Raw genomic sequence first — 17,593 nt, forward strand, 5'->3', positions numbered from 1 at the left:
CCCTGCAGCCGGCGGAGTTTTGGGTTGGTTTGAGCTGGTTTCTTACAAGGAGAGGCACAGGCTGGGCATTTTTCTTGCCAGGTCGATAAAGAGGTCTTTAGGCAGATCTTTATTTTCTCCATGCTTAAAAAAAAACAAACCCACTCAACCAAACCTAAAAGCCAAGCCCGTAATCATTATCTTTCTTTACTGGCTGTGTGGACGGAGCCTGCTGGAAGCACATTTCTTAATGAACACGAAACGTGTCTTTGAGAGCACAGACGCTACATTGATCCTCAGCAAACTCAAACCCCAACAAGTCCCCGGGGATTCAGATTCCTGGGCAAACTCCATCTCCCAGGACAAAAAAAAGCATTGAAATGCGTAAATTCCTTTTTCACATCATCAGCGTTCTTGGTCCAGATTCCACCTGGACCCTCAAATATGTAATGTTATATTTAACCCATTACCAGGCACCATTATTTCATGCCAGTGGTTGGTATGATTGTGCATACACGTAAGCATTTATGGTTAGCAGCTGTGGAACAATTTTTAAAGTCGTGTAAGTTTTATTATTTACCTTTTCCGGGGTACATGAAGAATCCCGTGTGCAAAGAACAAAAGTGAGAAGCAGCTGATCAGCCTAAGAACCGAACTTGGAGCATTGGCATGCGTTTATCTATTAATGTTTCTTTGTTTACATAAGATTTTGGTTTAAAACGTATTTTGAAACATGATGGTGCACATTTGAATGTAACTTGCTCCATAAGTGCAATTAGTATCTTTGAATTTACTTTGGAAGAAGTTTTGTACCGCCTCCAGCCCCGCACCAGTCCTGGTCAAAGGAGAGCCTTGTGCGAATCCCAGCAGCCAGAGCAGAGGTCCCCCCCTGAGGTACACCCGTGCACACAGGGATAATTCAGATAACCAGAAAGTACAAGGTTTTACACCAAAAAGACAGGACGCATTGCTGACCTCCAGGACGTGCTGCAAGACCCGTCTGTTTCTCTAGGCTTTTGAAAAAGGAGAAGGACCCGAATGGGGACGTAGGCAGGGAGGGGGCATGGTGGGGTGGGTGCATTCGTGGAGTACAGGACAAAGTTTCCCCCCTTTTTTTTTTAAATTGCTCCCATCATCTGAATTCTGCTTGGCAAAATGTGTCACATTCGTAGTTGTCACTAAGCTTCAAAGTTGATCTCCAGGTGAAGACACTGGGAAAGCTTAGAGTTATTTTTCCAAGCTGCCTTCAAACTCAGAAAGCTACATTTGACTTCCAAATGTTCAGGCAGCAACCATAAAAAATTATATTTAGGGTTGTTCATAAAAAAGTTTAAGGCAATTTTTAAATTTTTATTTTTATTTTAAATCTTTACATTCTCCCATAACTAACAGGGGTAACAGACTCAACTCTAGCTCAGCCCCTAGCAGGGGAGACCATGTACTCTGGTCTGGTTTTCTGGACCACGTTCAACAGGAGTCCTAGACAGTGGAGAATATGGGACTGAATCTATATAACTGAGGAACCATAAATCTTTAGCACCTTAGACTTTCCTGAGTGAAAGTGAGAGAAGAAGAAATTTGTCTCTAGCTGTCAGTGTAAATTTTTCATGAAAATGCTGTAAGGCTTTTTTAAGACCAAAAGTAAACTGCTTGTGCAGCACTTTTAGCAGAACTGCACAAGAGGATCGAAAACCCTCCCCACAGATTGTGGTCCTCCAGCAAATACAAACCATGCTGCAGCTTTCCTCATTGAAAATAGGATAAGAGCAAATACGCTGACAAGGAAAATACGAGTCTATACAACTTCACATCCAATTTAAACAAAGTTCACATCCATTACAAGCTGAGAAACATGTTCATATTCAAGAGGAACTCGTTTTCCTGTGCCTCAGCAGAACATCCTAAGAGATAAATAGGGGCTGGGCTCTCTTAGAGAAGGGTGTTTGCTCCTGCTCTCCTTCGGGAATCCTGCCAGCATGATTCCTAAAACATGACCTAGAAGAAGGCTTTTAAGTCTGAGTGAGCCTGGATGTGGACCCATCCCACCTTGCTTTTGAAGTAAAACTGTCAGTACTACTGGAGTTAGTTAGGTTGCTCAGGGCTTTATCTGGTTGGGCCTTAAAAACCTCCAAGGATGGAGCCTGCACAACCTCTCTGGACAATCCGCTCCACTGCCAGCCTGCCCCGACAGCGAGGTGTTGCAGTAGGGTGGTGTTTGTTGTTGGAGGGTTATCAAATGCCTACAGAAATAAAAGTTAGGAGCTGAATAGGGATACGACAGTCAGATTGACCCATTGCCTGGTGTAGGAGGAAGGCAATAAGCGACTACTGACGTGTACTACTGGTCTTTTATTGATTCCAGGTGTACAATGTTCACTATACTATGAGCATTAATGGAAAAGTACAGGATGGATCAATGGAGATAGATGCTGGAAACAACTTAGAGACATTCAAAACAGGAAGCGGGAAGGAAGAGGCTGTTGAAATTCATGATTTTCACATTGTAAGTACCACCACCCTTCTCTGTCATGCAACATGCTCCACCGCTGGACTCTAAGGATACCCTGCCCTGCCCTGCCTCCTCTGCCCGAGTCAGTCTCAGGTTCCATCCCCCAGCTATCCACACAAACATCCTTGCTCTCCCGGCTTGCTTTCACAGCAAGACGGGCAGTTTCCTCCAAAACGAAGACTAAGTACCTTTTCGGGATAGGCCGTGCCAGGTCCCACTCCGGGAAGCAGTAGGGATTAGGCTGCATTAGGTTTGGCTCCACGTAACAATTTGCATTTTCAAATCATTGACCAGAGCTACAACATGTGCCCTTGGGGTCTTGCTAGAAAAACATTCTGGCAGGCTGCGACACAGCCCTTGCATGATTTCATATGATTTGAACTAGAAAAAAACACCTTCCCCTCCTCAAAACATCACCGTTTTCAGGAGCATAGGGTCAACACAGTAAGCCAGGTAGACACCAAGGAGAGACCACTGTACAGCGCTGGACCCAGGCAGTGTGCTCTGCCCTGAGACCAAGGATGGGAGCTGCTCTCCATGGCTTGGCTCGGCTTCATCCCCAGGGGAGAGGATGGAGGCATTTAGCACAGCTTACGCACCCGTATGCCAAACGCACGGTGCTGGGCCGCTTGGGCTGATAGCAAACACGTGTGGGTACGCCAGCAACTTGGCTGTGGCTGCTGGGCACAGAGCCCGGGCTAACAGATGCCAAATCTCAGCAGAGCTCAACAGCTGGGATAGAGTGGTTCACTGAGCCGTACCACCTCTGAGCTACTACAGGCACATCCATGTGATGTTGCAGAAACCTCCCGACAGGGCCCAGATCCTGCAGTTAGCGTTCTCAGCTGCAAAACACTCAACTCCAGAGTTAAGTCCTCTGTAAGTCAAAGCAGCACCTAAAATAAAGGTGCTGCTGCTAGGAAGACTTGCCCAGGGCTTCTGGAGCAGCCACTTTCCACTTGCTGAATCTAGAAAGGCGAGGAAATTCAGCTCCTTGTCTTCTCAGCAAGTACAAGCAAATCCACGCCAGGAGACCCAGGACCCCAACTTTCCCAGCAGCTGCGGTTCAGCCTTTATGAAACTCTTGTTAGCATCACCACAGCAACATTATTAGCAGCTGAATAAAGGCACCCACAACAAGCTCTTCTCATTTGCCTTCACCCTTCCACATCTGCACAAAAGCACCGGCCCACTGGCGAGATGCTGAATCCGTGTTGCCTCCCTGCGTGCTGCTGGTAAGCTACCGCCTGTCCCAGCCGGGTCAGAAGTCAGCTCCCAACACCAACCAGCTGAAGTGACCCCCCCAGGGACAGTGCCCGCTTGTGCTTACAGACGGCTGGGGACAGGCTCAGCCAGAGAAAAGGGGTGTTGCCAGTTGGGTTTTGAGCCAGGAATGTACATAAAGGAGAGATTGAAGAGATGCGCTTCCAGCGGCCGAGTATTTATATTAGCAGCTTTGGGTTGACTGGCACTGCTTGAACGATTGCATGGTCAGCGAAAACTTGGATTTGACGACGTTAGAATACTTCTAGCACGCTTGGTGCACCCATCCCTGCACAGCCCTCCCCTCTCTCACTGCTTTAGAATTGGTCATTTTGTTTTGGTGGGCGTCTGTCCAACTGTACAAGACTTGCAGGCACACAGGACGAGACTCGGTGCCTCAGTACCATCCATCTCAAGCTGCACGAGATGCCTATGGCATCCACGATACCCACACGAGGCAGGCGAGAGGGGTCACGGGGACACTTATGGCCCCCTGGCCTGGCAGCTAGGGGCTAGGGCAGAAAACCAGCGTATCTCCAACGGCACACTAGATCTTTATATTTAGGTGGTCGAGTGGAGCTCACGCAACCCTATGAAAGCCATGGAAATTTTGCAGTCTACAAGAAGACATCTAAATTCATAACGTAAAAGAGAACTCTTTTGTGAGTACTCAAAAACCTACAGCAGAAACATAGAAAATACAGACAAGGACCCCCTGCCCAGACGTTGGTGCCCCAGGTGCTGGCATGTAGCTGGCAGATAGGATGCTGGGCTTGCAGGAGTCCTGCAGCCGTCTGGAAGTGCTGGGATACCCGTCTCTTGCTTACAACTAGACATTCATGGTTTAGGCAATTGCATTTCACCCTCGTAGGCCAGATGAAGGAAGTCCCACACACAGATTTCTGCACCAAATTCCCCATCACGAGCTTCCCCTTGGTGTTACGTGTATAAATTGGACCCAGCTGCCCCCAATATTTTTGTAAATCTGTGTCATAAGGGTACCGCCCCGCCAGCTAACACGATTGAGGCTGCCTACGTTAGGTGCCAAGTTACAGTTCAAATCGTGTCAACTAATTCCTTCACAGAGCTACTCCAAGTAGCCTACAGCTGGCATGGAGGCACTTATATAAAACACCCCCATCTTTCAGCAATCGAGCGAAAACTTCTAGACCCATTTGACCAAAATCGTACAGCTAAAATGATGAGGGAGGAGTGTTTTATTGCATCTGGTTTTAAGTAAGATTTAACCTTCAGACTAAAAATTCAGTGGCAATTTTAGCAGAGCTCGAGCGCTTTCTTGGGGGTGGTGGGGAGCTGGAGGGCTGCACACAAGCCCCTGCCTTCTGCTTTTGCAGGGCATAACTGGAATCCGTTTTGCTGAAGGAGAAAAGTGTTACATCAAAGCTCAGCCAAAAGCTCACGTCCCCGAAGTTGATGCTATGACTAAAGCAAGCCTCTCGTCTGAGCTGGTAAGGGATAATTTTTTATTCTTTTTTTTTTAAACAAATCTTTGTATAGAGAGGGTCTTAAAGCAATATTTAAATACAAATGAAAACAACATTTGAAAACCACTGTGGATAGTGGTAGGGTTGGACAGGACAGTTGAGGGCTCGCTGACGGATTGCAAAGGGACCCTGAAAGGTAAGAAAAGCAAGATCGGTGTCGGAGGTGCCACTGTGCCCAGGGGCATCGCGAGAGGCTGCAGCCTGGGGAGTGGGGGAAGCTTTAGACCAACGTCTAGCAGATCCACAGGAGACCTCCATGACAGTGGCATCTGCTTGAGATCAGGCCACGCACAAGGCTGGAAGGTAGAGGATGGAGGAAGCAGCTGCTTTAGACAATGCAAAGAGGGATAGTGGTAGATCTCAGGAGATTTCCATTAACACTCTTGAGCAGAAGCAGGGACTCCATCACTCAGGTTCTCTGAAATAGTCAATAAAGGGGAATTGTGGAAAACATTATTGCAAAAATTCACCTAATTGAGAAAAAATAATAGTTTAAAAAAAATTCAGAATTTGCCTTCTTAGATGGCATCAGACTTCATTTTAGGACATCATGTTAAGTAAATTTGATGGAATCTGCATTGCAACCACTACAAAAGCTGCCATTCTGACCCAAATGCTGCCAAAACCTCTCCTGACCCCACATTTGTAAAAAAGCCCATCGCTTTAGGTGTGCAAAGCCTGAGTTTCCCAGAGCTCAGACCCCCAAACGCATCGCTCACACAAAAGTGGCTCCAGTGACTCGAGTATGGCCGAGCCTGGGTGCTGGCAGGGGCTCAGCCATGGGCAGGAGAGCACAGGAGATCCACAAACCCTTTCCCTGGGTTTGCACCGCTGATGAGAAAATAAAAGTAGACAAAATTAGCTGGGAGAGAGGTGCCATTAAGGCTGCACCTACCAGCAACAGTGCTGTGATTACTGAACGTTGACTTTAAAATGAAGAGGAAAAAAAGGTCTCTCTAAATCCAATCAGTGAGGCACTAGCAATGTTACAAAGTCCCATGAAGTTGGTGAGATTTTCCTCACGATGGGGAAGAGATCTTGCCCAAGTTCCAGGCAAAGACCTAGATCTTTCCTGCCTTGCCTTATTTTAAAGGCAGCCTGGGCCTCTTGCCTTCATTAGCACGATTGCCTAGAGTCAAGGTTTCCAATTTTTCATCTTTTTGTAAGAATAAAGTCACAGTCCTGAAGACATTCTCCTAAAATAGTCCAAAAGTTATTTCTAATCTTCTACCTGGCTACAGTAAACCTCTTTCCTTGTCCTGTTTTCTGTGCGTCTTCTCCAAAGACACATCACCAACACAACCACTGCAATAAATCACATGCACCAAGGCCAAAACGAGCAGTTGATGTAATCACAGAATCATTAAGGTTGGAAAAGACCTCTGAGATCATCAAGTCCAACCATCAACCCATCACCACCATGCCCACTAAACCATGTCCCGAAGTGCCACGTCCACATGTTTTTTGAACACCTCCAGTGATGGTGACTCCACCACCTCCCTGGGCAGCCTGTTCCAATGTTTGACCACTCTCTCAGTAAAGAAATTCTTCTTAGTATCTAGTCTAAACCTTCCCTGGTGCAAGTTGAGGCCATTTCCTCTCGTCCTAAATTAGTGCTTCCATTGGGATATTCATCTTTCCCTGTTGCTCAACTTTCCAGGTTAGATGTATGACAGGAATGGCCAAGTAGTATTTCTTTTTCTAGAGCAAGTCGCCCCCTCTGATGTATTTAGGAGAAAGTATGTAAGAAAACGGCATACGCAACACACATCATAACCCATACTGCCTATAAAAATGGTTGATTAAAATAAGCTTTTATAGATACCCAAACTCTGCCTGCTCACAAGTCAGGATCATCTCAAACAGAAACAAAGGGCATTTTTATTTCTGAAAACTAGATTCAAATATTTCTAATGCTGCTAAAAGCTTAAGTGGGAGAATATAAATAAAGAGCACTTCTCTCTAGACAGATTGGATAGCGAACTTGAATGACTTGAGACCTACAAAAGAAATCAATAAACACATAAAAGGAACAGCAACTCGACGGAATAAATTGATCTAGTCAGTTATATAACAAGTTTTGATGACTTTTATGGAAGCAATTTAGAATTTTAATTTTGAATTCATACTGGTTTTCATGATTCACAAGTTGGTTTTCTTTTAGTATTTCACTGTTGCTGTAAAATACTTACAAATTTTATGTAAAATAATACTTTGAACTAACAACTTTAAAGAATCAATCACTGGCATTTTCCTACATTACTTTGAAGATATGAACCAAAAACCTGCAGGGTACACTTCAAAAAGGCATGCTCCTTTAACTCGCACTTCAAGCTTCTGGTCAATTGGATTGCTTTTACCAAATGAGATCTTTAATCAGACCGATCACATTGACATAAAACTGGAAGCTGGAGCAGTCCTCAAACTGTAATCCTCTCTAAAACTTTTGAGCAAGATTTTTTTTTTTCCCCCTCCTATTGTAAATATAGTTATCTCTTGGGACTACATCAAATGAGAACGGGGCATGACAGAAGATGAGCGTCTTGTTTTCAGCTGGTGTATTTCATTGCTGTGCTCTGCTGAACGTGGTAAAATCTTCACTGTTTCTACCACCTGAAAAACTGGTGCTTTGGGCTGAAAGATCTCTGACACCTAGTCCTTGTACATGGGGCAAAAACCTTCCAAGGGAGAGACGGCTGAAATCTTAGCGCCCAGCAAAGCTGACAGGAGTTTTGCCATTCATTTCAGCGGTGGCAGCCCTTACTCAGGCTTTGGCTCAGTACAATCGCTTCACATTCATGAAATACAAGGATGCTCGCTATCAGCTGCAGCGGGTGATTATACAGTTTGATGCTCCAGAATTCACAGCAAGCAGGCACGTGACTGTTCACTGAGCTAGCAAAGGATTTGTGCTCTTCTATTTGCAGGAAGATGAAATCATGCCCGTGAGATTTGACGAAAACTCCCTTATCTGGGTGGCTGCAGATGAGCCTATCAAGCATAACAGTTTCCTAAGCCCCAAAATTTTAGAGCTTTGCGGGGATCTTCCAATTTTCTGGCTGCGACCAACATATCCCAAAGGTAACACTTCTTGTATTTGAAAAGTATGTTATTCCTCCCTTTGTCTAAACACCTTCCCCAAATCAGGTCTGCCACCGAGACTTGTGCATCTGGGAAACCACACCTAGACATTTGGTGTTCCATACCTGCACTTCCTCAGACAAATTTATACCCTCCACGTGGGTGACTTACTATGAGATGAAGCATTGCCAGAGAGGTCAGCCTCCTTCTACAGAAGGGCAAGACAATAGCTTAAACTAGCCCCAAAATGTTTAGGCAGCTGACACCAGGTAGCAGCAACGCCCATACCTGGCCAAGAGTTAGGCAACCAGCAGGCTCCTGATCTGGGACCATAGCCTGTCCTATTTCCCACCCCGCTTCTCCAGAGGATTTTACTGGAGTGGAGGCACAAGGTACTGTAGCTACACAACTGGCAGATGAAGTTTATGAGGTCCTGGAGGCAGTCCCAGGACTAAAGTACTCTCATCACCCACAGACAAGCTTAGCAAAGGTGTTCAGGAGTCACCAGCAGCTTCTCCGGGTAACTTCCAGGCCTGGGAGGAGAGGAGAAGGCTTGAAAAGATTTACTCCTCCTTGGTCCAGTTAATATTAGAACAAAGAGGAAAAAAACCAAAAGATTTAGAGCACCTGTGGATCCAAACTGCCAATATTTTCCACTTTTCTCATGACTTTTCACATCCCACTAGGCAAAAGAGCAGTGTCAAAGTTGTCTCGAAGCTGTTTCCACCAGGCTTACCAGCTGCCCTTGGGAGCAGGGCACCAGTCTGTCACAAAAGCACTTTTAAAAGTGAGATGTGTATGACTGGTCTTGCTAGCGCTGGCAACTGCTGCCAAGTTAGCATCTTGCCAAGTCACCATGAGGTGGGTGAAAACAAACAAACAAACAAACAACAACCCCAATTCCTCACACACGTTTTGCCTCAAGGGGAGGGAGAGGGGAGGGGGGGAAAGGCAATCTCACACTCCTTTGGACTGACGCTGGCTGCAGATACAACACAAGAAAGCAAGCAGCTCCCATGGGGATGCTCATCAAGTTTGCCACCACACAGTTTCCTCTTTCTCTCTGCCCCCTCCTCTTTTTTGATATTTAAAGAAATCACTGAAACTTTAGGTAATGTGTGGATAAATACAAGGACACACTGAAGATAAGATTATCCTATTTCTTCAGGTAACCAAAGGAGAGAAATGAAGAGAAACAAACGCCAATCAGAACCAAACTTTGATACAGAAGACTTGGAAGCTGCTACTGAAGAAGTGAACACGAGGTCACCCACCACACAGCTGACTCAAGAGCTTGATCGCCTATCTAATGAAACCAGCCCAATGGGACAAGAAACCGATCAAACGCTTAATCCAGACAACCCATATAATGTAAGTGTTTGTACTGTAATCTTCTTTCAGAGCCTGAGACTGTAGTAGATAGGTAATACTAGTGATGTGGGTTTTGTCTTTTTTTTTTTTTTTATTTGTTCAATCTTTGCCTGTTTAGCTTTTCTCCAAAATTACTGACTTGTAAAAAACCTAAGAAGTTAAAAAAAGTCTTCCCTCATCCTCTTCTCCCTCCCTTACCCCAGTTTCCATTAGACTTCAGTCTGAAACAAGCACAAGTGCTTTAGGTGGCAAGACTAAGGCAAGTAGATGCCAAGTTGCTTTTCAGGGTTCAGGTGCATTCAGCAGCAGCACTAGAGAGATCCAACAAGGACAGCACCATATGAAAAGAAACCAAAGCTGCTCATGATCCGACAGCTGATCCACACCATTTACTGACAACGTAAAGAGAGAATCCAGTAGCTGGAAACATACTTGGCCCCCAAACAGAAATTAGTATCCGAAGTGACTACTATGGAGGAAAACAGTAGTAGGGTCTGCAAAGATCTCTGCAAAGAGATCACAGTTAAGCCAAGTAAATCAGTTTTCTCAGCCCCTTCTCTACAGAGTAAATGGCCCTAATCTAGTAAGCAATTGACAGAGAACCTGGCAAGAGTGGGTGGAAGATGAGCATCATGAAATTTGTTCTCGCTCTTCAAGACGAAGCAGCCCACGGAAGGAGCACAGGAGCCACCCCGCTGTGTCCCAACACTGTTGCTGCGCTGCAGGAAGGCTGACTGTACAGTAGGCACCTTCCAGTCTACTGCACTAGCGCCAGACGATTTACACCCACCATTTGGTGCAGCAGGAGTAAGTCATTTTAATACAACACTGTCACAAGATAAATGCCTCCTGCTTTGGAAATAAGTCCCAGCTTTGACTTGACGTTTATGCAACAGCAGGAGATCATTATACTGTGACAGCGTTCTGCCGAGTTGACATCCCTTAATTAAACTTAAATTAATCACTCCAAATAAAGTGGATCTGAATCAACTCTCTCACGAGGTCAGTAAAACAGCAGCAGCACTGGAATGTAACTTCTCCTCACAGCTACTAACATGACCATGTCCATGGGGCCCAAGCTGCCCTCTCTCTGGAGGGCAGCGGCAGAACAACTGCCGCAGGTCCCTTCTTCCAGAGGTTCCCTGGGCCGAACGGAGAACGTCCCGTCAGATGCGGTCACCACACTTCCCTCAGCCTGCAGGTCAGGACTCACTTTCACCAACAGTTATTGTGTAGATGCCTATATCTAAGCTTTCTTTAGAGGCAGATTCATTCAATTCAAAGAGGACCACCACTTATACTGTAGGCATTTCCCGTAGGATGAAATGAATCCTCCCTAGGACTATTTCTCTTCACCCACTATGAGTGGAGTCTGGATGCTGGGCTCAGGTGTAGAAGGTCACACTGCAGATTATCCGAGTTCAAGGAAGATGAATCCTGCCCAAGGAAGCGACACCCTCCCCGCTCTCGGGGCTGGAAATGGGTTGCTGGTGGCCTGAACGACACGAAGCTGTCGCTAGCATCCTGAACAAGCCCAGAGAAGAGACAGCACCTTTCCGTGCCTCACCTTTTCAGTGTGCTGCTAGTTTTCTGAACGAAAAATGCTCAGGTAAAAAGCTAGGTGTTACTCAGGCATTTGCTCTTTGCCTCTGCTTTTCTTGAAATAACACCAGTGGGAAAAGAACAAATGAGCTTCAAAAAGCAGAATATCCAGGTTACTATTTTGAAGGTTGAAGGCAGTAGCAAGAGCCTGATTTTTACATATTTTATGCTTGCCTTCCTCCATGCAACTCCTTACTGTCAGATACGGAACAGGCAGAATTCTCACTGTCCACAGTGCACTTAGGTGTGGCAGAGGGAGTGGAAAAAAAAAAGCAGACTGAAAGACAAGGGAGAAATATTCAGAAAACTGCACGGTAATAGCTTACTGAATAGTTTCCTGGGAATGCTGTAAAAAGCATTAGAATACAAAAATGAAAACAAAACATCAAAAGCACAGCATACACTTCAGACATTGTCAGCTACATAAAAGACACAAGTAACTGTCTTGAAATCTTTTCCATCACTAATATTTAAAACTTGTGAGTTTATTGCTGCTGGATCTTTTGCAAGGACTGTAGAAGAAAAATAATGAAGTTAGAGCTCCCTGTTGTTTCTGTCCATTTTACATGGGTGATTGCACCAGTTCTACACTTCTACCAAACAGAGTGAGATGAAAGAAAAAAAATAAATAAAGCAAGATGCACAGATCAGTGGAAGTTCTGTTAACTTCACCAGGACCAAGATTTCAGTTTTTACCCTTTGTAGGGTTAACAGGAGCATCGGTATATTCTACATTCTCTGAGAATGAGAGCACCAGAATGATTATTTAATATTTTACATTTCAGCAACTGGAAGGTGAAGGGATGGCTTTTGACCCCATGCTGGATCACCTAGGTGTGTGCTGCATCGAATGCAGACGAAGTTACACACAGTGCCAGAGAATTTGCGAGCCTCTCATGGGCTACTACCCATGGCCTTACAACTACCAAGGCTGTCGTACCGCATGCCGAATCATCATGCCCTGCAGCTGGTGGGTCGCTCGTATCATGGGTGTTGTGTGAGAAAAGGCAATCAGAGCCTTAAGCAGGAAGGCTACAACCAAAGCAGCAGTACCAATCCTGGCTTTTAAATCAAAGTGTGTGTTACTGCACTCAAAGCAAGGTCAGATATTCTAACTGGAAATAAAAATCTTAAGTTAATATTCCATTAGCTTTACAAATGACAAGGGTATACTAGCACTTACTGAATTAAAAAAACTAAGACATCCCAAAAAAAGACAATATTAAACTTTGCTCACAAGCTGGTTTAGCAGTCCATAAGCTTGCTCATAAATCCAAATTCAGCCTTTCAAAACAAAACACTCACTCCGAGCTAGATGTGAAAATTTACGTCCAATTAGGCAACTAGCTCAACTTGTACACTTGGGAGTACCTTTCATCCATGTAGCTTACTTAAATAAATCACAAGTTAAGTTGCTCCCTGTTGCTATTCACACCAAGTTGCCAGGTCATTATGAATGGTTATAAACCAATTACAGCATACCTTCCCACAAAGCTGCTCCGGGGGACACGGGAAAGCACACATTGTGCTAAATCGGAAACAAACGGCAGGAAAAGGGGCTGCGGAAGGGAATGTGCGTGGCTGCAGAATCAAAACCCTTTGCACATCCCAACATCAAAGCAGCCCCGGCATCAAGAATCTTGTATCCATGATACCACTGTAGTGTCCAACAAGTATCTGCTATCCAGCTACTACAGCAAAAGTATTTACATGCAGTTGTAGACCAAAGAGTCTCAAGACCCTTCAGAATCTACAACAGCCACTGTATTTATAAATCCTTGAACTAGACACTTTTGACACAAGATTACAACCCTTCTTTATTCCACATGGATAGTAGCCATTCACGCTAGCTCCTTTAGCTTTGCTGAAGCTAACCTCCATTCCCCACAAGAGAAACTGCTTACTGGTAAGGAGGGGAAAAAAAGGAGGGGGGGGGGGGGCGGAGGAAAAAACAAAAGGGGGGGGCCGAGAAAAAAGCATTTCTAACCTCTCCCTTTTTGCTTAGGGAAACTGCAATTATTTGGATTGATCCTATTACATATTACATCTCTAAGGAAGGTACTAAGCTGAAACACTCGCAAAGATGGAATGACATCTAGCCTCAAGGGAACAATTTCTAGCCTTGAAAAACAAAGATAGAGGTATTACACTGCCTTCACCCATACTATACATCTCAAACCCTACCTTTGAGTTTATGGAGCCATCTACATGGGCTTTATAAAGAGAATGGTCCAATTTTCCTTGAAGTTCACTTTCTGGAGCATTCATTTTTGTGACTAAACAGCTCTTGAGATGTTGCAAGCCTAGTAATGTTATTAACACTGCGTGACACAGAAAAAAGGAATTTGACATAATCGTGGCTTAAAGAAAGTAAAGACAACCTCATGTGGAATGCTAAACCGCGTATCTAAACAGCAAAGTGTTAATGAGAATAAGATGAGAATAGAATTCAGTATTTTGTTCTATTGTAGCTTTTTTAATAGAAGCTTCACCTTCCCTCAATCTGAAGAACACTTGCTTTGAAATATTTAAATTAAAAACTTCTTAAAGGGGGATTTAAAGGCCTGTTAAATTTGAGTTTCTGCTTTTAAAAATGAAAATGACCTTCATCATTATGTTGTTTTAGAAGTATGTCATTCATACGCTTAGAAAAGTCATTTTGCCTTTTTTTTTTACTGCAGATTAAACAAATACATTAAAAGTGGCAATCACTTTCTGTGTTTTTTTCAGTGTAGAAAGTGTAACAGTATCTTTAAGTACATGTTCAAGAACCGTCTGGAGAGAAAAACAAGGGCATCAGCAAGTGAAACACTGAAGGCAAAGAGAAGGAAATGTGACTGTATACACAAATGAGATTGTTGCTGTCTTTTATGTCTAAGGCCATCTTGGGGCAAGCCATGACCTGCTCTTCTACTTGTTCCCCCCAACTTAAAAAAAAGTCATCTTCAGAAGCCGGTAAAACACAATCTTGTAGACTATTTCCATGTCTAGATGTTCTTACCAAAATTAACTCTTCCTAAACAAAAACTTGTATCAGTTGTTTTCTAAAGGCAGTCACAAAGCACGTAAGAAGTAAAAAAAATCCTACTCATGAATGCGTTAAAATGTCACATACAGCATGTGTGCTTTGAGAACTCTCCTGTAGGCACCATGCCAAGAACACCCCAGTGATCGTAAGAGAAGCAGACACACTACTTACACAGTCTGTGACTAGTAAAATTGCCATAACTACAACCTAGCCTAAGTACAGAGGGCACAATTTATCCATTTCCAAAATGATATGCAACAAAATGCCTTCCCCAACTCATGCTTTAAGTAAGCAAATTCATATTTACCTATATATCATATTAAAAAAAAAAAAGAGATCTCTCGCCGTGGCAAGGTGGAAAAAAAAGTCTTATTTAAGCACAGCATTTAATTTGAAGGAAAGTCTGAGGCAACATAGGAATGACAACAAAACTAATGATCTGACAGTATGGAAAGCAATATTCCCCACAGTGGTGGCTCAGACTACAGTTCTAACTATCCACATCGATCCTGTTCACTACTGTACAGCATTTACTACCAAGGTTGCAGACAAGTTTTTCCACTGCCACCACAAATATAATGCATTGCACACTGAAGGTTACAACAAGTCTGCATTTGGGAGGCTAGGAAGGGAGGATGTTCCTTGAATTTGACCCTGCACTAGCAGAAACCAGTTCAAAACCTTCCTTTGACCAAAGTCTAGGGGAGGAGGAAAGAAAGCGGGATGAGCTTGTCACCAGCGGAGTTTCCCACCAAAGGTGGGTGGATGTTAGTCAGAGCACTGTAATTCTACTATGGTTAAAACTTAATTACCCATGTGATTCTGCACTAGGAGGTTTAAGGTGGCAGAGCAGATCAGAAAAAGGGGATAAATTCAGGAAGGTGGAAAAAACAGAAGGAAAACGGGCAACAAAGCCATAGTGTTTAAAAAGAGAAAGCCAGTGACAGGAAAGCAGAAGGAATCTTTCCTGCATCTACAGCCCCTTTTCCCCACTTACAAGGAATGAACCTGAGACTCTCCCTTTGTCCTTCTTGATATGGGAATCATCCTCCACTTGTATCTATACTGAGAAAGTAAGAAGCACCTGGGTAGCATGGAAGGGGGAGATCTGCCTTCTGCCTCCCTTTTATCACCTCACCTCTGCTGTAGCATGAGTAAATGTCACGAATGTTTCAGCGAGGAACAGACTAATCACTTGTTCCATGTTGTAAAGAAAAAAAAAAAGCAAAGGCATAAAACTACAGTTGGCAAAGAACAGACTGTTGATTGGCACATCAGGGTGGACAGAATCTCTGCTCAGAAAGGGCAAGAGTTAGATTGAACCAGCCAGCACCACCACCTTCTGCTCCCGAGAAGCTCAACTGAACCACTGCACGTATACTAAAGATGAGAGACAGCCTTAAGCTACAACAGACAGGCATCTTCTGTGACCCTCAGAACAACAGCAGAGAGTAATCCCATCTGTGGTATTAAATGGGAAAGCTACTGTTATCTCTTGCTGTCCTGCTCCCGTATTTGCAACGGGACTACAAGTAAGAGCACTGAGGTGAAACTGCCTGGGTCTTCTAGACAGTACCATGACCAAAAGGCTTGGAAAAAACTTTCAAGAGAAGTTCGAACACAATTAAAACATCATACACTCTGTCCTTGTAAGCAGTTTCCTGTCTCCAGCCAACTCATTGCCAGTGCTGCCACAAATTCTGCTCATCCTCTTGGCCGTGAAGGAAATTCGCTTTGTTACTCATATCCTTCACAGCCTCTATTCAACCTCCAAGCTCCGCATGCTCTTTCTCTTGACCCAGGGCTTCTGGTACCATTTTGTGAGTGTGTCTTTTGTCAAGAACAAAACCTATACTGTTCACAAAGTTGACGAAGCACCTTCCCCCAAACTTTATAAGGAAGTTTTACCTATTGCTTTTATCCAATCTCCTCCCCCCCCAAACAATACCCCCATAAGGCAGTAAGAGCTGCCATTATTGGTTCACCTAAATTTTAAGGTAGGATATACACCCACAGATTACCTGTCTGTGCTCAGAAGCATGCTGGAGTTATGTTTACACCTACAAGCTTTGCTCATAGGATTGAGATGGACAGGGAGGTCTAGCACTCGATTGCTACAAGTTTTAGCCCGAAGCTAAAGCATTGTATTTGCATTACATATGCCTCAAGAGTACATAAGTAGCAATGTATTTTATTTTACTTTTTGCCTTAAGCTAAGTGAATTAAATCCCAAAGCATTGAAACAGTACCCACTTAGTAGAATATATTGTGCTTATCTGACGAAATATTCCCATGGACTTTCTCTAAGTGAAAGTAGACAGAGAAAGCCCTACTGTGTTCTCTTCAGTAAGAAAGGACAACTTGGTTGGCAGAAAACATCCTCAAATTACTTTTTCATTTCTATTCTTAAGAGATTTTTTATCTAGGCTTTTCCCACAGCAAGTCTTTGCTAAGCACTGTTAAGTGCTCTGAATGACATTTATAAAGCAAGGCTGGCCAGGAGACAAGAAGCCAATTTTGTGACAAAGTGAAGTGCTCAGACATTTCTCTTCCTTCTACATTAGAAAGGAAGAAATGCCTTTTCAGAGCATAAATGAAAAGCAGCAAAGCACTTACCTAGGAGAATCGAGTTCAAGTCCCTATTCCAAATCAAGTCAACTTCAATGTTAGCATCCCATATGGACGGCAAATGCTCTAGATATTGAGCAACTAGCTACTCAGAATTCTCTGAAGGGCAAGAAATGCCCCACAGAAGCTAACAAATCTTCACTGAAATATGCCACAAGTATATCCTTTGAGAAACAGTATCTTCCAAGAAGCAAACATTGCTCAGTAAGAGCCAAGAGGTAAAGCACACACAAAAGCCTTCCTAAATTCAATTGATCTCCCTTCATTGTATTTAAAGACCAGAATAACATTCAGTTCTGCAGGCCATCAAACTTGAGCTTTGGAAAACATGAATCCATGCTGAAGCTAAAAGTGATTCAAAAAGAAATCGCTGCCCAGCTTGCATTACAGGACAATCATGATCCGAGCACATCAAGAAACTGCAGTTATGTCAAGACTGTAGTCTTAGTCTACAGCTGCCAAGTATGGCAATCTGAAGTTCATAGCTATGGCATATAACCAAAAACAAGCTCTTTTTTTAAGATTTGTGAGGTTTTTAAAACCTTGGTACCTACTGCACAGGCACAGTAACAGTACTAGGAAAAGAAAAAAAAAAACCAAGATCACACACACACATTGCACTTTCAC

At 43.8% G+C, this 17,593-nt stretch overlaps 1 protein-coding gene across 1 annotated transcript; it reads left to right on the forward strand.

The window, feature by feature from the left end:
* Positions 1-2,341: 2,341 nt before the first annotated feature.
* Positions 2,342-12,311, forward strand: LECT1 (leukocyte cell derived chemotaxin 1; the record flags this gene model as incomplete). The annotated part of the gene is made up of 5 exons (XM_010287629.1): positions 2,342-2,482; positions 5,107-5,220; positions 8,184-8,337; positions 9,488-9,708; positions 12,096-12,311. Coding segments are annotated over 5 exons (846 nt in total), but the record flags the coding sequence as incomplete, so codon positions are not given.
* Positions 12,312-17,593: the final 5,282 nt, after the last annotated feature.

The sequence above is a fragment of the Phaethon lepturus genome, unplaced genomic scaffold (genome assembly GCF_000687285.1).
Source record: "Phaethon lepturus isolate BGI_N335 unplaced genomic scaffold, ASM68728v1 scaffold7255, whole genome shotgun sequence".
NCBI lineage: Eukaryota > Metazoa > Chordata > Aves > Phaethontiformes > Phaethontidae > Phaethon > Phaethon lepturus.